At 36.5% G+C, this 22,330-nt stretch overlaps 1 protein-coding gene across 5 annotated transcripts in view; it reads left to right on the top strand.

Moving 5' to 3' along the window:
- Positions 1-22,330, top strand: part of TFDP2 (transcription factor Dp-2) — a 182,282-nt gene that overhangs the window by 106,876 nt on the left and 53,076 nt on the right. For 3 of the 5 annotated variants that reach the window (XM_040480369.1, XM_040480368.1, XM_040480367.1), the window contains exon 4: positions 16,387-16,490. In XM_040480369.1, coding sequence (XP_040336303.1) covers positions 16,387-16,490 — 104 coding nt within the window. Of the gene's footprint in view, positions 1-23; positions 109-11,607; positions 11,643-16,386; positions 16,491-22,330 lie in introns of all 5 variants that reach the window. The other 2 variants (XM_040480370.1, XM_040480371.1) reach the window with 2 other exon arrangements.

Below are 22,330 nucleotides of genomic sequence, written 5' to 3'. Positions count from 1 at the left end.
GGTGGTTTTGCTCTGCTTTCAAGATGCATTAAGGTCTCCTGCTTTGTGACTGCTTTGGAGCCAGCAAATACCCTGACATGCACAGGTCGAATTATGCAGATTTTGTGAGTAAGTTTAATCTTATTTTTTAGCTAGTTAAAGTTCAAATGATATTTTAAAGTATGTTAGCTTGAAGTTAGCCATTTTATTGTTTTACCACTTTTATTTTAGGCATATTTTTAAAACAACCTTTAATTAATGAGAAAGTAAGATTCTGCACATAAAAAAGCCCCTTTGTGTCTTTAGACTTACACTTCCAGTTTCTTTTGAGTGATCTTTGTTGCATTAGACAGTTCTCATATGTCTTTTGAAAGCCAGTTACCTAAACGGTTTTCTTGAGCATCTTTTTAGTTTTATTGAGTATTTTAAATTGAGCTTTTCTGCGCTCGATTGCTTATGTCTGACACAGTCTCAAGTTTCCACTGAATGGTAACAAAGACTGTAGAGTGTTGTTGGTACTGCAGTGAGAGGCATGCTTCTTTAGACCAGGTAAGAGAGATCATTTTGTTTCTTAGTGCTGGGTGAGTTTTTACCGCGTTTATTTTATATTCTTCCAACAGAAGCAATATTAAGTTGATAAACAGCCAGGAGCACGCTGAATTCAAGACGTCCTTGCTTGTTGCAGACAGGAAAACTACAGGGTATGGGGGTTGGGTTGGGGGGGGGGAGGGGTAGATTAAGCTTAGTTTATCACTCAGTTACTTATATAAATCAATTAAAATGTGAAAATAATTTTGGAGCTCACTTTTCCTCGTTCAAGAACTAAGAAAGCATTTGAGGAATTGAATAATTCTGAAGGTACTTTATAGTTATTACTTGTGACTGCAATTCAAATGATAGTTTTTACTTTCATTTCTTTCCAGTAGTTAATAAAATAAGCTTTGACCTTAACTCTACATTTTTTTATTTATGAAAACTTTTACATTGTCAACAGCAAAATATACTTCCTTGGGATCTTTGAAATAAACCTGACACTTAAAAAAAAATATTTCAGCTTTTATAGCTGTTTCATTCCTTTCTTTCCTAGTACTTTTTTCTTAAAAGTATTTGTGCTTTGAAAATGTCAGCTGTATTCTAATGAAGCTCAGGCATTGTTTGCTCATAAAGGGGCCGGTGCATTCCACTGCTTTATGGTTTATTATGAGGCACAGTGTGAGAGTGTGGGTGGCACCATTTGGTGTCTGCCTCTTGGGGTAGTGACTGCCATTATGTTAGCGTTAGATTGGCAAAGAAAATATAGCATGCAAGATCCCATATGAAGAAAATCTTAACCCTAAACAATACTGAGTGAGCCCGGAATGTGTGACAACTTGATTGAGTTGATCACTTCAAGTATCCTCTCGAAAGTCTGCGTTTCAGTTACAATTAATATTCTACCAGTCACATCCCTTATTTTTTGATGTATATAACATACTCATTCTTTGAATTTTAATAAGGAAGTGAATGTTTCTGGATAAATGACATTTTAAGTAGATACAGTAAAATTTTAAATAATACATTTACTTAAAAAAGAGTTTTAAGGAACTTAGTGTGGGTGGGAAGGGGGAGTGGAAGAGGAGGTCAGGCAGAGAGCCTTTCTTTCAGTTAGGAAAGCCCTTATGAAGAAAAAAAGCAACAGATGTTTCTTCTGTTACAATTGAGGTTGTTTTATTCAAAATTCACAGTAGCTGGAATGGGGAGGGGAGATCATAAATCTGACTTAATCAGGGGATAAATAGAACTTAGTCATTTAAAATTTATTCTTTTATACTTAGAATTTGAGAATCAGTAGAGTAACATATTCTGAGTAGCATACCTTTTGGAGAGGCTTTTTTTAATCTTAAAAAATTAATGTGTAATTAATGGAAATGTGGGAAAGTTAACTTTAGTGCACTTAAGTTATGGAAAAAAATTCATCATTAAATGCTAAAGAATATTTGGAAAAAAACTTAGTATTATAAAATATATAAGGAATACTTAGGTTGCAAAAGTTTGTAATTGCACAATAGGTACTGAGGCTCAAGATGAAATTTCATTATGAAACATTATTTACATACAGTGAGAGAGACTTTTATCTTCAGTAAGAAGCATGAGACTTACTCCAAAAAAGATCTTTGAATAAGAAATGCGGGAGGAACATTTTAAGTTTAATTAAAATTAGCCTCTAAAAAGAAAGATAGTAAGCTTAGATTGGTTGCTAATGGACAGAGAAGAATGTTTATTTGCTTAAAAAAAAAAAAGCAGCAAAGGAAGAGCTTGGAAGCAATATGCATGTAATGAAAACAGTCAAAATAAAAAAAAAAGTTTTTGAATTTGTGGAATTCATAATGAGTAAAAACCTTTCCATTTGCAAGTAACAAAGAGAAGTTCCGTGCTATTGTGTAGTGTGCATTTATACACATTACAACTTGATGCATTTCTTAAAGTTAGCTCTTGAAAAACCAGGCCTGAGCACCAGATCTTTCACAAATTAGGCACTTAGTAAAACTTTGCCATGCCCTACACTGTAAAATTACAGTGTAAGAATAGATAATAGCCAAAAAATTCTGTGAACCACAGTTCAGAGTTTGTGTAAGGAGCAAATATTGAGTGGTTTTCTGAATGTTTAATTGGTATAAAGAGAAGACAGGAAAAGATATCAACATTCAAGGAGATTATTAAAAATTTCCCTTGCTCTTAGCTGGGATCTGTTGGTGTCCCTGAAGGTTTTCTTTGTTTCAAATGATGACAGAATGTAGAGATTTTGAAGCTTTTCGCATCATTGTTTTAATTAAGATTATAATTATATCAATTCTCAAATTGATCTTCATATATTTTGCTTTTGTAAGGAATAGCAGTAGGTAGCAGTTGAGGGGTGTTTTTCCTCTAGGATAAGTAAAATAATTTACGGAGTTTAAAATGGATTTACAAACTATACAGGTATGACTAAAGTAAGAACTTTTACAATTGTGACCAAAGTAATAGGTAAGTTTGATGAAATAGCCCTAAAAAAATATTGACGGCCCCACATGTGATACAGTTATCAAAATTTGTAGATTGTAGTTATCAAAAATGTGCATCACTTGTGCTTATAAGTGTAGGCATGGCAGTAGATTACTTAGCAGCATTAGCAACAACAACACAAATCTCTGAGACTGTTAACCCTTCAAATTAAGAGCAATACACTGAAAGCAGACTTCTAGAGTGAGTTATCTGTGGTTCTTGCCTTGTATATTTGAACTCTTTAGGACAAACCTGAGGTCTGGGGGATTCTGAGCCTTACCTATTGCATTGTTTTCCAAGTTGGAATACCCAGAGAATGACTGGTGTAGACATTCTTTCTGCCTTACATATATGTGTGCAATTAGAAACAACAGCAACCTGGAAATCTCCTTTTTTTGTGAAGTGGAGGTCAGAGGGAAGATTTGCCTGATCCCTGCATTTTTCGGAAAAGAAAATCTTTTACATCGTTGTTTAGGAGCAGATAAAATAGTATGAATATTGTGCTTCAAGTATATTATGAGTTAACTCTTGTGGATGGATCCAGGAACCTATCCTGTAATGGTAGCATTACTTCTTTCTACCAAGTTTCAAGCAAGTAGTTTGCAAATAAACTTTTGGATCTTGACTCTGAAGCTAAAGACCATCAGTAGGGGCCTTTGTTTTGGACATTTTGCTCACTTATGGTGCAAAGTTTGTCACTCTTTTGGCAGTTTGTCTGGCAGAAAAATGAAGAGACTGCTAACCGAGCGCTTACTGTGTGTCAAGTAGACTCAGGGAACTTATTTATAAAAATTTGCAAAATCTTTTTTTTTTTAATGTTTTAATGAATAAGATTTTGATTAAAGGATTATTGTTGATATTGATGTCTGACTTTAAGATGTTTTTGCTCTTCAAAATATGATTTAGATGTGGCTTTGATAATAGCTCTCAAATGGAACGTATCGGTAAAGTAATATTGATCATTGCAATTTTGAGTATTGTATTATGGAATACATTGATGCCCTTTTTAATTTGCTAGGGAACAGAACTCCTTTGAAAAACTCTAATTCATGGGTGGTCTTTGGTCTTTTTGAGTTTAGGTGTCCTAAAGTTTTAAATTTAAGAATGCAACTTTTAAGTTGTAGGTCCATCTGTAGTCATTGCCATCTTTTATAAAATTAGGATAATATCTCTCTTGACTGTGAATTTTAAATGATTTCATTTGTTAACATGGTCTGGGGCAGGTTACCATCTTAAAGGGGTTGTGACCTTCTTCATGAGGATGATTAAGAGTGCTTGTATATTCTGATCCTTGTAAATTCTGATCCTTGTGGTTGCACACAGCTGCCTTGATCTACTCTAGCCATTCAGTGGCTGTTGGTGTAAGATAAAATGTGCTCTCTTCCTCTCACTCTTTTACTAGGCATGCACGCAGTGCCCGTGTGCCATCTGGTGGGTGTATTGGCTGTGGTGATGGTGCTGGAAGTAGTGGTTAAATGTATGCTAAACATTGAAAAGTTGTACCATTTAAGAAGGAGAGACTAAAGAAAGGGTCACTGACCTTTCTTTTTTTTAAAGTTTAAACAGAGATAAGTGTAATAGAGAGTCTATTTATACTCTATTACTTCCTTAATTCGAACAAAGAGAAAAAGGAACCTTGAAGCAGTCTTTCCCATATTTGTTAGAAATATGCATTCCCACCCAGTTTCTGATTCTTTAGATGTTGAGTGGAGCCCAGGAATGTGCATTTTGAATAGAAAGCACACTAGCCCCCTCCACCCCCTTTGCATCTTATGACCAGGCACATTTGGGAAGAATTGCTATGAAAGATTGGAAGAGCCAAGCTGTCTGAGGCCATATGGTAAACTTATTCAAGTATTAATCAGAAGATATATTGTCAAAAAATGGAAAATTCTAATCAAGCATGTAAAAAGAAATGAGAAAATTAAGACTTAAAGGTTCCCTTTAGTGAGCAAGATCATAGAAAAAGGACAAAATGACATGTTTTAACTAAAGATAAAGAAGCCAGTGAAAAGCAATAGGATTAAACCTATAGATGAGACAAATATTTTTAAATAGACATTTAAAAAATATTGAAAAGGGATCACCTGGGTGGCTCAGTCAGTTAAGTGTCCAACTCTTGATTTTGGCTCAGGTCATGATCTCATGGTTCATGAGTACAAGCTCCACGTTAGGCTCTACTAACTGTGGAGCCTGCTTGGGATCCTGTCTCTCTGCCTCTCCCTCCACGTAAATAAATAAACTTAAAATATATACATTTTAAGGAAAGGAAAAGAAAAAATATATATTTTAAGGAAATATATATTTAAGGAAAAGAAAGGAAAATATGTATATTTTAGGAAAGGAAAAGGTCCTACAAAGAAAACCTAGTGAGAATGGATTAAATGAGTTCAAAGATGTTTTAGGTTTGAGGAACTAAATGAAAACAACTATAATATTCCAGATATCAGAGCTTGAATTAAGTTCATTCAAGAAATGAAGAGGCATTGTTTAAATACTGGCATATGGGAAGGTGAAGGAAGAAATTCTTTTCTCCTTTGAAAGTGAAGAATCCAGGGCATTTATGGTTTTAGATACCAGAGAAACAGCAAATCATTTTCAAAGGTGTCCTCCATGTAAAAATGCTTATCAAAGCCAAGAGAACAGATTTGATCCTTTAGGCAAAGTATGTAGAAAAGACTGACAGAAAGATTTATTGACCCATTTAGGAGCATGCCCTTAGGGCCAAGGGCCTGTTTCTTGTTAGGGCCATTTCAAGGGTTCTTTCTTTGGATCCAGGAAAGATTTTGGTTAGATGGTCCATTTGGGGGAATCCTACAAGTTCTGTGTTCTAACAGCTGCAAAAACAGTGAGGCTTTTCTTCCCTGCCTATGATCTGTAGGAATGTGCATTTCAGATCTTCTGTCCTTATCTCTGCACTATAGAATGCTTGAATTCCATTTTAGAACCAAGTACAGAGGGGGAGATTCTAGAGGTCACTTTAACTATTAAACTTTGGAGATACTAGGAAATTTATCTTCTGTTTCTCATACCTCCGATTTGCAGCAATGTTGTGGTTATGGTTATGTAGATATGCTCTATTTTACTTATCTTACAGTTTTGGTGTTTCCAGTTGGATATGCTGTCTTTTCAAATAACTATGAGTTATTAATGTGTTTTATTTATGAAGATAGTGTGTGGAACTATTGAGCCTGAGTTACTTGTCAAATAAAAGTGATAGATATCCTCTAAGCCATCCGTATTGTTTCTCTCTAGTCCACTCTTCAGTGATGTATATGGCTTTCTAGATGGCTGGCTGAAATTAGAGCTACAGTCTTAAGGTGTGGAGTCTTTTCTGTTTGCAAAATGAATTGGCCTATTCTAGAATCAACCTGTGACTTGACCTCATTAGTACTGTATTTGAAACCAATTGATAGTTCTTTATAACACTTATTAACAAATAGCTAAAAGGTTAGTGCAGGAAAGAAAGAAATGCTTGACACTTTCCATTTCTGACTCTGCTTACTCTCTGGTGGAAATGTTAATCACGAATGAAAGAAAAGCATGTGATACTGTCACATAATAGGCAGATCTGTGGAGCAGAATAGAAAGTTAATAAATTGACCCAAATGAGTAAACAATCAAAGTAATGTTTCATATCAGCATAAGGGAGGGAAAGTAGATTATTAAAAGTAACCATTTGGGGGGGGGGGGGAATGGATCTTTTACTTCTCACATTGAATAAATTCCAGATGAGGCAAGGATGTAAAATTTTAAATGAAGGCATTAATGTATAAGAAAACATGGGGTGTGTTTAATACAATCTTAATGATAGCTAATTTCAAAGAACAGCATAGCCAACTGGAAATACCAAGCCTGTAAGATAAGTAGAATGTAGTATGTGTATGTATAATGTGCACCTCCAAGAAGGAGAATAAAGATAAATAAACTTTGCTATGACCTTCATTATTATATTTAAACATACTTACAGGCCTTTTTATGTATGACACAAAAGTCACAAAAGGAAAGAATTACTATAAAATTGACCACCTTCTTTAAAAATGTGCTTAGAAAATCATATATAAAAGCAAAAGGCAAATGTCAAATTGGGAAAAATATTTGCATCAGATATAACAAAGTATACTTTTTTTTTTAATATTTAAAGAGGGTCTGCCGATAAAAAAGAAATCACCAACAGCCAATAGAAAGATGGAAATCTTCAGGAAGGAAAATTTAGATGACTTAAAACATATCAGCCTTACTCATAATAATAAATTAAAATCAAAATAAAATGAGAGGCTGTTTTCAATTTAAAAGTTGACAAAGTTTAACACACTGAGATGGTAAGGATATGTGGAAATGAACATTTTTATATATTTCTGTATGGAGGGTGAATTGCTGCAGTCATACAACCAGTGTGTGTAAAGACACATATAGTCATTGCATTACTATTTGCAGTAATAAAAGATTTTGTTAATGTTTGTAATACTAAAATATTTTCCATTACTAAGGGATTGATCAACAAACTTCTAGAACCATAAAAAGTAATACTGTGTAGCTAGCAAAGTAAATATTGAGGCAAAAGTATATATATGGGTTTGGAAAGACATCTAAGATACAGTTATTAAGTGGGGAAGAAAGCACATGCAAACTGATATATGGGAACAACTATATGGGAAGGAAAAAAGAATGTTGTGCATATATGTTTGTATATGCTTAGAATCCTTCTGGAAGGTTATATACAACTTGGCACCAGTAGCTATCACTGGGAAAGGGAATGGTTAGGTGGTGGTTGGGGATGGGACGAGACTTACGCGTCTCCTGAATCTGTATCATATGCTTCCATCCAAACATTCATGTATTCATTCATTCATGTAGCAATATTTGTTGAACTCTGCTATGTTGTCAGGCACCATGTGCTAGGTGCTGGAGATAGAGCAGTGGATGAGATAATGAAGCCCCTGTCCTTATGGAACTTAAATTCTGGGAGTGGGCAGGCAGATAATAACCACCACAGCAAGTAAATATTAATAAGCAATATATCATATAGAGATAAGTACTCCAGTGAAAAACCATAGTAAATTAGGAAGTACTTGTATACAGTGGTCAGGCATCTCTGAAATGATGACCAACCAGAGGCTAGAATAAAGCTAGGGAATAAGGCAAGTAACTGAGGGAAGAAAGCAAAAGGATTGCATAATCTATAATTAGCCTCTTACTAATGAGTATGAAATTGCCTAAGTCACTTTTTTCCCATCATTTTTATTAGTAAGGTATAATTTGCATGGAACAAATCCTAGTCCTTTTAGCCTGGAGTTGTACAACTTGGATGAACACCTACACCACCACAAGCTAGGTCATTTTCTAACTATTTAGAGCTGAAGTTGGACCCTGTGTATGTGTATGGGATATACCACTACTTCTGATTTGAGGTATTTATAAACCCATAAAATAGCCATATTCTTTCTTATGGTAACTTACTAATTTGGTTCTTCTAGAAAGGATGTGATATAGGCTTAGGTGAAGGTTTTTCCAAGAATCAATTCAAGCCAAAAAAATTTTTTTCCCCAGAGAGTCAGTACTGTGAAAAAATAACTTATACTGGCATCATGTAGACAAACTACAGTTATTTCACTGAACTTTTCATTCTAATTGAATATTGAAGGTGACTAACTGTAACTGCAACCCTGTAAAGAATTACGAGTGAAAGAAATCTTTGGTGTCTAGACAATTCTAATGGAAAACAGAAAGACTGTAATTACTTAGAAAATTGAAATTAAATTTTGAGCCAAAATTGTGTGCCTGTGCCAAGATTTGGCATAAGTTTTCAGCTGTTTTTCCAAGCCACTTCCCTAGGTGATTGATCTTATTTAGATAATTCAGGCAATTGCCAGAACCAAAATCCAGGAAGGCCTTTAAATTTTTGTTTTTAATAAATACACCAACTGCCAGAAATTGGCTTCTGGACAGTGTCAGGCCCCTGTTGCCAAGGAGCTGTGAATTAAGGCCAGGTACTTAGGAAAAATTCTTTAGACTTGCTTTGGTTTACTTCTCTTGACCTGACTGAAATTTGGGGATATTGGATGTTTATAACCTATTTAAATACATCCTTTTGAGTCACACAATTTTTTAATCTTCAAGAAAAATTTGTTTAATGTTTATTTATATTTGGAGAGAGAGAGACAGAGACAGAGTGTGAGTGGGGGGGGGGGGGCAGAGAGAGACAGAGAATCTGAAGGAGGCTGCAGCCTCTGAGCTGTCCCCACAGAGCCCAATGCGGGGCTCAAACTCATGGACTGTGAGATCATGACCTGAACCGAAGTCGGACACTTAACCGACTCAGCCACTCAGGCACCCCTTGAGTCAGAATTTTAAACATTTCTCTCTGCTGCTGAACCTAATTGATTTGATGAAAGTGAACAACGTCTAAATACATGGCTTTTATTTCTGAATATTACAATTACTGAAATCTCAGTGGGGCGCCTTTAACTACTTCCAAAGCAGATTTCATTTTAACTAATTATAAAACACAGATACCTCATTTCTAGATCTTTATGTTGTTTCAACATTTATGACTGATTCTCACGTGCTTTCCCTTCCTCCCTCCCCTCTATCTTTTCCCTCCAGAATGGCAGTGGCTTTTTAAATTATAAAACAAGTACATGCATGTTCATAAAATGTTTTTTCAAGTAATAAAAAAGTGTAAACCAAGTAAAACCTTTCTCCTCACCATAACCTCTCTTACATTTGTTGTTTACCTTGCCATACCTTATATGCTTATATAAACTTATGTGTATATGTAGGTAGGTAAATGGAATCCTGCTAATCATAATCTCTTATAATGAGAACGTTTTCCATGGCAAACATATACTTGTAATTTTGTTTTAGGGACTGTATAATATTCCATCGTAGACATGTACCAAAAGATGTTTATACATTTAAATTGTTTTTAGGTTTTTGCCTGTATCTATAATGCTGCAATCCTAGGACATGTATAATTGTTTTTATCGGCTTGATTTATTAGGATATATACCCAGCAGAGGAATTGCTGGTCACAGGATGTTCCCATTATTAATTGTGATGTGGATGAAGAGGCCAAGGGTCAGCTTGCCACTTAGGCAATGGAGGGCAGTTGAAAGAACATTTGTTGAAGTGGAAAGAAGCTTTAAAATGTATATAATTGTTTTTAAAGGGCTTATTTAAAATTTTGTACTCTAGGGGCGCCTGGGTGGCGCAGTCGGTTAAGTGTCCGACTTCAGCCAGGTCATGATCTCGCAGTCCGTGAGTTCGAGCCCCACGTCGGGCTCTGGGCTGATGGCTCAGAGCCTGGAGCCTGTTTCCGATTCTGTGTCTCCCTCTCTCTCTGCCCCTCCCCGTTCATGCTCTGTCTCTCTCTGTCCCAAAAATAAATAAACGTTGAAAAAAAAATTTTTTTTAATAAAATTTTGTACTCTAATTCACAGACCCATTATTCCTCTCTAATTACTGTCCTCCAGAAAGACTCTTTAATACCCCCTCCACCACTAGGGTATTAGCCCCTTGAGCACAGGGGATGGTGTCATTTGCACTGAATATCCATAATGCTTGGCATAAGTACTTAACATATAGTAGGTGCCAAGTAAATATTTTTTAAATGCACCCATTTTGCCACATTTTTACCAACTCAGGGCATTATCAAACTTACTCATCTTTATCAACCTGGTAGGTGAAAGGTTTCTTTTATTTTTATTTTTTAATGTTTATTTATTTGTGAGAGAGAGACAGAGTGTGAGTCAGGGAGGAGCAGAGAGAGAGGGAGACACAGAATCCGAAGCAGGCTCCAGGCTCTGAGCTGTCAGCACAGAACCTGACGTGGGGCTCGAACTCAAACCACAAGATCATGACCTGAGCCAAAGTTGGACGCTTACCGACTGAGCCACCCAGGCGCCCTGAAAAGGTTTTTTTAAAAAGTGTTAAATTTTTCATTAAAATCAAGAATCTTTTCATATCCTAGATAATTTGGGTTTCTTCATGTACTCAGCTTATTTTTGTATTGAGGTACTGTTTTATTGTTGTTGACATATAAGTGGGAAGTTAAGTAAATAAAAGTTTTTAAGGATGACTATGTGTTGCAAATTTGTTTACCAAGTCTGAGACTTGTCTTTTAAGTATATTAGGTCTTTTGCTATTTAGAAAAATATTTATTTTTAGGTAGTCACGTCTGTCAGTCTGTTTTCAGTTAAGATTTCTACATTCTGGAGCGCCTAAGTGGCTCAGTCACTTAAGTGTCTTGATTTCAGCTTAGGTCATGATCTCACAGTTTGTGAGTTTGAGCCCCGCTTTGGGCTCTGTGCTGACAGCTCAGAGCCTAGAGCCGGCTTCAGATTCTGTGTGTGTCCCTCTCTATCTGCCCCTCCCCTGCTCATGCTCTGTCTCTCTCTCTCTCTCTCAAAAGTAAATAAACTTAAAGATTTCTAAATTCTGTAACATGATCAGAAGGACCTTCTTCATTCCCAAATTATAAAAAACTATTATTATATTTCTTTAAATACTTTTGTGGCTTTAATTTTTATGTTTAAGTATTTGATCTTTCTGGAATTGATTTTTGTACAAGATAAGAAATTGAAATCTAAGGTTTCTTTTATCCAGGTGGACACTTCTTGTCTCAGAAACATTTCTTTCAGGTGTGTGTCTTTGTTTTGTTTTAAATTGAAGTATAGTTGGCATACAATGTTATATTAGTTTTTGGATGTGCAAGCAAAAACATTTTTTAAGTAATCCACCCTTTCCCCACTGATTTGAAAATGCTACTTTTGCCATATATAAAATTTTCATGTATACATGCAATAATTTCTGGACTTTAATTTCTGTTTTGTCAAGGTTTTTCTATCTGCTTCTTAGCAATAGCACATTTCAATCACTTCAACTGTGTAATAATTTTGAAATCTGGTAGGCTAAAGTTCCCCTCTTCCCTGTTATTCCTTTTTTTAATTTTCTTGGCTGTTCTCTTTGTCTTTATTCTTCCAGATGCACTTTAGAATCAATTTGTCAAATTTATGAAGTTCCCTCTAAATTCTTTTGGTATTAACTGACATAACAGATTTGGCTTTAGTGATGTTTTTCATTTTGTTTTGACCAAAGTTTTATACTCTTAATTCTTCTTTACTGTTAGGTTTAAAATTGGAGTCAATTTGTTCCCTAACCTTAATTGTCTTTTTGTGTTTCTTGTTCCACTGTTTTTTGCAAGTTTTTGACTTTTGTTTCTACCAGTATGTCAGTGATGATCTCATTTTAAACATTCAACAGCACTGAGGTCAATTTTTAAAATCATCTGAGAAGACAAATACCACATGATTTAACTTACATGTGGAATCTAAAAAATAAACGAACAAATAAAAGCAGAAACAGACTCATAAATACAGAGAACAAAACTGATAGTTGCCAGAGGGGAACAGGGTGGGGGATAGATGAAGCAGGTCAAAAGGATTAAGAGATGCAAACTTCCAGGAACACCTGGGTGGCTCAGTCAGTGAAGCGTCCAACTTTGGCTCAGGTCATGATCTCGCACTTTGTGGGTTCGGGCCCTGCGTCAGGCTCTGTTATGACAGCTCAGAGTCTGGAGCCTGCTTCAGATTCTGTGTCTCCCTCTTTCTCTGCCCCACCCCTGCTCACACTTTTTCTGTCTTTCAAAAATGAATAAACATTAAAAAAATAAAAGAAGTACAAACTTCCAGTTATAAAATAAGTAAGTCCACAGGGTTGTAAAGGGAATGTAGTCAATAGTATTGTAGTAATGTTGTATGGTGACAGATGGTAACTGCACCCATCATGGTAAGCATTTTGTAATATATGTAATTGTCAAATCATTATGTTGTACACCTAAAACTATGTAATATTGTGTGTCAGCCATACTTTAATTAAAAAAATAAATGTGAGGGGCACCTGGGTGGCTTAGTTGGTTAAGCGTCTGACATGGGTTCAGTTCATCATCTCAGTTTGTGAGTTTGAGCCCCACGTCAGGCTCTCTGCTGACAGCTCAGAGCCTGGAGCCTGCTTCAAATTCTGAATTCTGTTGTTTGCCTCTCTCTCTGCCCCTCCCTCCCTCTCTCACTCTTTCTCTCTCTCTCAAAAATAAGTAAACATTAAAAAATAATTATAATAAATAAATCTGAGAATCAGACTTTTCAGTGTTGTGCTCTTCCTCATATGCCTGTCCTACCTGGGACTGAGTTTATGGCACTGGTCTATCAATTCCATAGCTGTTCCTCCCTGTAGAATCATAGATTATTATTATCCAGTTAGGGTGAATTCTAAAGTGGTGAACAACTATATTTAGGATGTTTGATATAACCTTAATCTTTAGCAATTGGTAAGATATGCATCTTACATAAAAAACAATCAGTTTCATGGTTACAGAGCAAGGAAACTTTATTTGATATACCAGTTCAAAATAATAAACAAAGGACCTAGCATTTTAACTTATTTCAAACCCAGTATAAGTAATGGCACCTATTAAAAAGTCACAAAAAAAAAAAAAATGAAGCGTAGGCTATATTACAGGAAATATGGTATCCAGATTAGAAAAGGTGATAGATAGCTCCAGTCTATGCTAATCAAATGGTTATATAGCTTTGTGCATCTGTTTTGTGCCAGGGACTAAACCAGATGCTAGGATTACAAAGCTTAGAGACATAGCCCACTTAGAACTATGTAAATGGTAGCTAGAACAAGCAACTATCATAGGTTTTGTGAAAAGTCAGAAGGGCATCCAGGAACTAGACCACAGAGGCTGGGGACAGCTTTTAAGGAGGAGGTGATACACAGAGCAGAGGCTTGGGAGGTGGAGCTATAGCCACCTTGTAGAAATTATTTATCCTCACTCTGTCTCCATTACTTCATGTGTAAAACGGAGTCTCTAATAATACATTTTACACTGTTGTCCTAAGTGTTAATGATATATATATGTACATATAATATATATATGTACATATATATGTTATATATGTATATAACATATAATGATACACACACACACACACATATGTATAGGAAGCCTCTGGAGCAGACTCTGGCACACAATAATGACTTAGGAAATAGTATGGCATGCCATTTTGAAGTGCTGGGAGGTAGAAGTTGTCCCAGCAGAGAGAGACTTCAAGCAGAAGGAAAGGAGTGTGCCAAAGCTGGAGTGGTTGAGCTGGAGCCTTTCTGGAACTGCAAAATATTTAACCTGATTAGAGTGGAGGAAGTAGCCGAAGATGAAGCTGCGAAGGGAGGCAGGGGTGAGATCTCCAGATAAGAGCTGTTGTGCCATGTTGAGGAGTCTGAGAGGCATTGGACATGTTTGGAATCTTTAAAGGCCTAAAGTAGGGGAGTGTCCAGAGCAGTTTCCCCAGTTGAAAGACGGGTTTGTTACAGATGTGTGGAGGGTTAAGGTTAGCTGTTTGAAGTAGCATTTCCAGGTGGAATGGTAGTGCTCAGCCCTGGCTGCAATGCTGAAGCCATCTGGAGAACTTTCAACAGTCTGATGCCCAGGTTCACTCCCAGTCAGTTTTATCAGCAGCTCTGGGGGTGGGACTGAGGCCTTGGTATTTTTTATTGAATCCCAGATAATTCCATCACACAGGCAGCATGGTGAATCACTGAGTTAGAGGGTATATGTAATTCGAATCAGATTTAATAAAGTTGCAAATTAAACAAGTGCTAGCAGCATAAAGGAACCAGAGTAAGAAGATAACAAGTAGGATACAGTGGTCAGTTGAATGAGGTGGGTTGATTATTTCTGGATTGGGTCACTGGGATGATTTTGATGGTATTACCAAGACTCAGTCATATACCAAGACTGAGGACATGAAGGTGAAGCAGGTTTGTGTATTAGACCTTGCTGAGTGGGCGTGAAAAAGATAAGGAATTTTATTTTATTTATTTTATTTATTTTTTTATTTAAAAAAATTTTTTTAACGTTTATTTATTTTTGAGAGAGAGACAGAGCATGAACAGGGGAGGGGCAGAGAGAGAGGGAGACACAGAATCTGAAACAGGCTCCAGGCTCTGAGCTGTCAGCACAGAGCCCGACGTGGGGCTCAAACTCACGGATGGTGAGATCATGACCTGAGCCGAAGTCGGACGCCTAACCGACCAAACCACCCAGACGCCCCAAGGAATTTTATTTTTAAATGTGGGTATTGAGGGAAAATGATAGAGGATCAGAGAAAGAAACTGAAGGGGAGAAGCCAATGCTGCAGTCGAAAACTCAGGAGACAGAGTAAATAATTGATGAGTGAGACCCCTGAGAAGACAGGACATGCAGGGACATTAAAGTAATTGGAGAATTTCCACTCAGAAAGAAGTAAAAATATGTGAGGGTGCAGATAGGTTCACAGGTCCAGGAAGAGAAGCTATAATATAGCCTGATGGCCTGGTTTCCTTAATTGTCATTTTTTTCCCCCAGAGTTTCAATATTGAACCTTTTTCAGATACTTTCTTGGGTGATCTCTTTTGTTATATTAGGTTACTAAGAAAAACATTGATAAACTGAAGTTTGTCCAGAGGAGTTAATAATTGATACAGTTCAGAAAATTATAGGTTAGTTTTTCATCTCAGGAGTAGCACTTAGCTGCCTTAATTTGAAATTCAAAGAGGGGCGCCTGGGTGGCTCAGTCTGTTAAGCATCTGACTTCGGCTCCGATCATGATCTCTCCATCTGTGAGTTTGAGTCCCACTTTGGGCTCTGTGCTGATAGCTCAGAGCCTAGAGCCTGCTTTGGATTCTGTGTCTCCTTCTGTCTCTGGCCCAACCCTGCTCATGCTCCGTCTCTCTTTCTCAAAAATAAACATACATTAAAAAATTTTTTTTGGATTTAAAGTGTTGAAATCACTTGAAAACACTGTACACATCCCATAGTTTCCGATATCACTAACTAGGTAGCATCATATTTTTTTTTTCTCTAGTATAAAACCTCAAAAAACTACGGTCTCATTTTGAAAACATGTTAATTTTTAGTATAACTATTTTCCATTTTACTATAAATATAAATAAATTCTAATGGATATTTTACTTCATATTCTACTTCATACTTCTTTTTATTCTATGATACCTAATAAAGACCTAACTGTATTTCTCAACTGTGATATAAACTGTGATTTGCATTATGTATTGCATTATGTTTTTTCCTCAAAGAACCCACTAAAAGTCTGTCAGGCAGACTGAACTATTTATTTTATAGTTTTCCTATTCAGCAGAAGTAATCATATTCACTACAAGAAAGCAATCATTAGTATGGCTTTTCAGTAAGGCTTCTTATATATAACTTAAATTATTAAGATAATTATGATTACTAAAGCAAAACTGGGGTTAGGAGCATGAATGTATAGATAGAAGGTGGCCTTGATATTGCAGACGTTAACCTCATATTTGGTATCATTTCAGGTAACATTTCATTTGTTGCGTTTCCAGTTTCCAGCACCAACTCACCAACAAAGATTTTACCAAAAACCTTAGGACCAATAAATGTGAATGTTGGACTCCAAATGGTAAGAAAACCATCAAATCTTAGAATTGGAAATTTTGCGTGGGCAAGACTAATTTAAAATTAAAGTTTAAAATTTAAAGCTGTAGGTAAAAAATTCCCGTTCATTTCTTAACTCAGTCACTTTTTGAAAAAATTTTGTTTTCATCTGAATATAACTGGTTAAATCTTGAGAAAAAGAAAGCCACTGTGCTCTTCAGTGTTTAATTTTCATGTATTTGAATATGTGATTTCTGGATGTGTAATATCAAGGTTTTTTTGCTCCCTGTGTGAGGATTCTCTTGTTTTTAAATTGTTTGATTATATTGGTTCAAATCTGTTATGTTTTATGTTCTCTTTTTTCTTATAAAATAACTTCTATTGCCCTAAACTGCGTACTCTCCTATAAATTGAATATGACCCAGCAGTTCATCTATATTGAGAGCAATTAATCTTTGGCAGTAGAAATAATGAATGAAAAATGAAAAATATTTAACTGTTTCTCTGAAGGTATTCCATTAATTATTTAATTATGCTAGAGCTTGAACTATACAGCACTTTTAGAAAGCTTTATTTATAAACAAAGTTGCATGCAATTTCTCTAAAAACTACTTACTGTAATGGTCTCACCCACCTTTAGCAAAAGTATGTAAACTCTTGAATAGTAAACCTTCATTGTCAGCTCTTGCATATGTTCTCATCTATAGAGCAATAAGGATACATTTTGCCCATAATACTCACTATTGTGGACTCTGTTGAGTGCAACATTATTCAGGCAAAAATATATTTTAACATACTTAGTGACTTCAGCAAATCTTTGAGATTTTAAGACATTCTAGAAATGACATTTTTCTTGATCACTTGAGGACTGTTAATTATCTAAAAAATTCAAGCCAAAGATCTTACACAATTTACTCTAAGTATGTGCAGAATGTAATCTAGCTCCAAACCACATGGAGACTTAAACTCAGGTAAGTGTCCCCATTTGAAGGTAGTTCAGGGTATGTTTCAGACATTACTGCGCTTTTGCTTCTCACCAGCCCCTGCACTGGGTGCAAATGAGATAAGGCACCTGACTTTAAAGTCTGTATTTTGAAAGGCTTTTATATAAACACAAAAATTAAATAAACATGCCCAAACTCTTACGAGTTTCATCCTTACAGTACTCCTCTGTTTTGAGAAACTGTTTCCTGTCAGTATTTTAGTGATACTGCTACGGCTCAAATTTGAATTCCTCTTTTGGCGACAGTTTTTCTTTCCATTGTCCATTTGAACTAATGTGTATGGAAGTAATTTTATACTTCAGTTTTGATGATGATAGGTGGTCTTACTCCATTACTACAAACCTGAGAGTCAGCAAAACAAAGGTCAGAAGAAGGGAAGGAGATTGGGGCTCTTTAAGCCAGGCCTTCATTTGTCTCCTTAATTCTGAGTTGCTTTTTACAGTTCTTCGTTCTTAGACAGGAATGAGAGCTTTCTTTTTGACCTCCTAATTGTTGTAGAATCCCACTTAGTGTCATTTCTCTCTTCTGTTGCTTGTCTCTTCCGAATATTGTCCCTTCACCCTCAATCTCTCATCTATGATTAAAAAAGCATTTTTTTAAGTTGAAAAATTCTTGACTAAAACCTCACCCATTTGCTTCTTACAGTTGTCTTTCTTCACTTGCCCTTTAAATTTCACATGTCTCCTTGCAAGCCAAGTCTTAATGGTAGATAGAAATTTCAAATAGCCCCAAGAAGAGAGTAGTGTTCTGTGTTAATAGAAGCTAGTTTAGCAATAACTGTGTTAGTTTGGGATACTTGCCCTCTACTTAAAGGTATCCTGTTTTATATACACACACACACACACAGTTCGTGGGTTCAAGCCCCGCGTCAGGCTCTGTGCTGACCACTCAGAGCGTGGAGCCTGTTTCAGATTCTGTGTCTTCTTCTCTCTGTCCCCTCCCCCACTTGTGCTCTGTCTCTCTCTCAAAAATAAATAAACATTAAAAAAAAATTTTTTAAGTACGTTTCTTATAGTGAAAACTAAAGTTTTGTGAAATAATGAAATCCTTTATTATAATCCCTTATAATTATATAAATTTTTTTTCCCTTCAGAATACAGATATTCCCTTAGTTTTTCTTTCTTTTTTTAAATTGAAGTATCATTGACACACAATATTACGTTAATTTCAGGTGTACAATGTAGTGATTGGACAAGTCCATACTTTATGCTGTTCCCCACCAGTGTAGCTACAGTACAAGGCTACTACAGTCTCTTGGCTCTTACTGTAGATGGCAGTAGTACGTAAGATATATTGATTAAAGGCAGAAAATCTTCAGAATGAGGTTCAGTTGCTGTATGATTTTCATAACCCATCTGTAATCTATTGTCAAAAAAACCACATAATTACACTTAAATTAAGGATGTCTTTGGGCATGGGGAGAGGTGGGCACTTAAATTTAAAATAAGTGTTCATTTTCCTTATTAGATCAACAGAATATAGGAAGTAATTACCTCTAATTTCAACTTGGGATTTCACAATTATGGTTCAGTTTTAATAAAGCATATCTGGACCATCACCTATGTAATTGTCCTGGGTTCAGTGGTTGATCAAGTTCTGTTGACTTTTCTTTGATTTTGTTTCTTAAGTTTCACTGTCATTGTCCTAATTTAGGAACTCATTGCATCTCACATGAACTTCTAAATTGTCATTTTAGTTCAAGTCCATCATTCCTCCAATTTGTTCATTCAGGAAATGTTTACTAAGGATTTCTATTATTAAGGACACACCAGGCACTGTGCTGAGAGAAAGGAATAGAGTATTGTTAATCACTCTCAGATCAGCAAAGAATATCAGCTGACAGTTTAACATTGAGGAAGAAAAGAATAAGCCAGAACATACCCTTCTCAGTAATGATAACTAGTTTTTTTCTATGTCCTATTTTCCTTCATCCTCTCTTCATCTTTACTTTTCTACAAAGCCCTTTAAATCGGGTAAACTGAGCCTGTAGGCTACCAATAACAGATATAGAAAAAGAATTTAGTAATAATACTGCACAGGGGCCCCTGGGTGGCTCAGTCAGTTGAACATCCAACTCTTGATTTCAGCTCAGGTCATGATCCCAGAGTCGTGGGATCAAGCCCTGCATCAGGTTCCATGCTGAGCGTAGAGTCTTCTTAAAAGTCTAAGCTCCTGGGTGGCTCAATTGGTTAAGCGTCTGACTTTGGCTCAGGTCATGATCTTGCAGTTCGTGAGTTCAAGCCCCACGTTGGGTTCTGTGTTGACAGCTCAGAGCCTGGAGCCTGCTTCGGATTCCCTCTCTCTCTGCCCCTCCCATGCTCGAGCTCTGTCTCTCTGTCTCTCTCAAAAATAAATAAACATTAAAAAAAAAAAAAAAGATGCTCTTTCTCTCTCTCTCTCCCCCCCTCCCTCTGCCCCCTCCCCCCACTTGCACGTTCTCTGAAATAAAAAAAATAATACTGCACAAATTATGCAGTCTATTTCAAGGGTAAATCGGAATGCTTAGATTTGTTTTGTCTCCTGTTCTAGAAATAGAGTAGACAAAGACTCATCAAATACTCAAATTTTCCTTCTTAAGCTTCACACTCAAGGTCGGCATGATATAGGACATTTGAATGTGTGATGTAGTGATTGTTGAGAATGATATCCTTTATATTGTAGAGTATTTCCTTACTGGATTTTATGTAGACCTTTGGCATACCAGTGAATAAAGAAGCTCCTTTATTTTCATTTTAAGAGCTAAGTCTTTGGTTTCAGTTCATTAAGTATTTGCTGTGCCTTTTCTGTGAATATCTCCTAGCAGTGTATGAGGCTCTGCAAACATTCACTCTACCCTTAAAGATGGTACGCTGAAATGGAGGTGCGGAGGTGAGGTGGAATGTGTAGAGGGGGTAGAAGGTACAAACACATTGTCCAGTATTCATATTTTTTCATGAGGTAAACTTCTGAATTCCTCATTTAATAGTCCTTGGAATATAGTAGAGAATCAGAATTCCCCAGATACCTATCAGTGTTTCTTGTCTTTTGTTTTTATTTTCTTATCTATAGAATTAACTTGCTAAAATTATTTCCTAGACATTTGTATATAGTAAGATCTCCCTAGCCCCAAATTCGCAAAATACACACAAACAGAGGTAACTAAAGTTCTTAAATATTTAGCAAATGAATAAATGTTGGCAAGACTTTATTTTTTTTAATAAATTCTTGTTTTTTTTAATGTTTTTGAGGGAGAGAGAGCGCGTGCATGTGTGAGCAAATGAGGACAGGGGCAGAGAGAGAGGATCCAAAGCAGGCTCCACACTGACCACAGAGAGCCTGATATAGGGCTCCAGCCCACAAACCATGAGATCATGACCTGAGTCAGAGTCAGACCCTCAACCGACTGAGCCACCCAGGCACCCTGACGAGACTTTAAAAACCAAGTCTGCAGGCCTCTGGGTGGCTCAGTTGGTTAAACCCCACACTCTTGATTTCTGCTCAGCTCATGATTTTGTGGTTGATGGGCCTGAGCCCCAGGTCGGCTCTGTGCTAACAGTGCAGAGCCTTCTTGGGATTCTCTCTTTCCCTCTCACTTTGCCTCTCTACTGCTTATGCACCTGCATGTACTCTATCTCAAAAATAAATAAACAAACATTTAAAAACCAAGTCTGAACTGAACTTGAAATGCAAATGGAGGGGCGCCTGGGTGGCGCAGTCGGTTAAGCGTCCGACTTCAGCCAGGTCACGATCTCGCTGTCCGTGAGTTCGAGCCCCGCGTCAGGCTCTGGGCTGATGGCTCAGAGCCTGGAGCCTGTTTCCGATTCTGTGTCTCCCTCTCTCTCTCTGCCCCTCCCCCGTTCATGCTCTGTCTCTCTCTGTCCCAAAAATAAATAAACGTTGAAAAAAAAAAAAAAGAAATGCAAATGGATCCTTCTCTTTGTTCTTTATGGAGCACATTAGCAACTAACTTAATGACTAGACTTAGACCCAGCTTGCAGAAACAGGTGTCATTTGATCAGGGAGACAAAAATTAATTAATATTTTGACCTACATAAGGCAGTAGAAGTAGAATTATTTCTTTTAAGATCTGTCATTTAAAAATTATGTGTTGCTCACATAGATGCTTTTCTCTCTTAATTGGGACTTAAACAGAACCTTACTATTATGGAAATTTTCAAAAGTATACAAAAATAGAATCTCTTCCCTTAGAAAATCTAAAGATCTGGGGTTGCCCAGGTAGGGGCAGTCCCGTGCCTCTGGATTGGAATGAAAAAAAAGAAAGAGCATCCCTTTGTGCCCAGCAGCTCATTCTTTGACAGTTATTCACATGGGGCCAATATTGTTTCATTAACATTCCCATTCACTGGAGCATGCCCTTAATTTTTTGACAAAATTACTTTTAAAGATATTACTAAAATACTAAATTGTTTTTTGTATTAATTATTATAAACATTTTTGGAAAGAAACATGGTCTATTTACCAGTGAAGTCTAAGAAGCATTTTGGTAACATATATCAAAGAACTTTTTTTAAATGTCTGTATCCTTAGTTCCATTAGTTACCTTTCTGGAGTCTGTCCTTAGGAAATAGAAATTAAGGCTAAGATCATTGTACAAAAATGTTCATCACAGTATTGTTTATACTATTGGATAATTGAATATCCATATGTATCTAACAGTAGGGAACAGTAAATCAAATGTTTTACCATTAAAATGTGTTTGAAGAGGGGCACCTGGGTGGTGCAGTCGGTTGAGTGTCCGACTTCAGCCAGGTCACGATCTCGCGGTCTGTGAGTTCGAGCCCCGCGTCAGGCTCTGGGCTGATGGCTCGGAGCCTGGAGCCTGTTTCCGATTCTGTGTCTCCCTCTCTCTCTGCCCCCCCCC

Source organism: Herpailurus yagouaroundi, unplaced genomic scaffold (genome assembly GCF_014898765.1).
Source record: "Herpailurus yagouaroundi ecotype Mexico unplaced genomic scaffold, PumYag 159, whole genome shotgun sequence".
NCBI lineage: Eukaryota > Metazoa > Chordata > Mammalia > Carnivora > Felidae > Herpailurus > Herpailurus yagouaroundi.
This window is presented reverse-complemented; position numbering and strand designations above follow the sequence as displayed.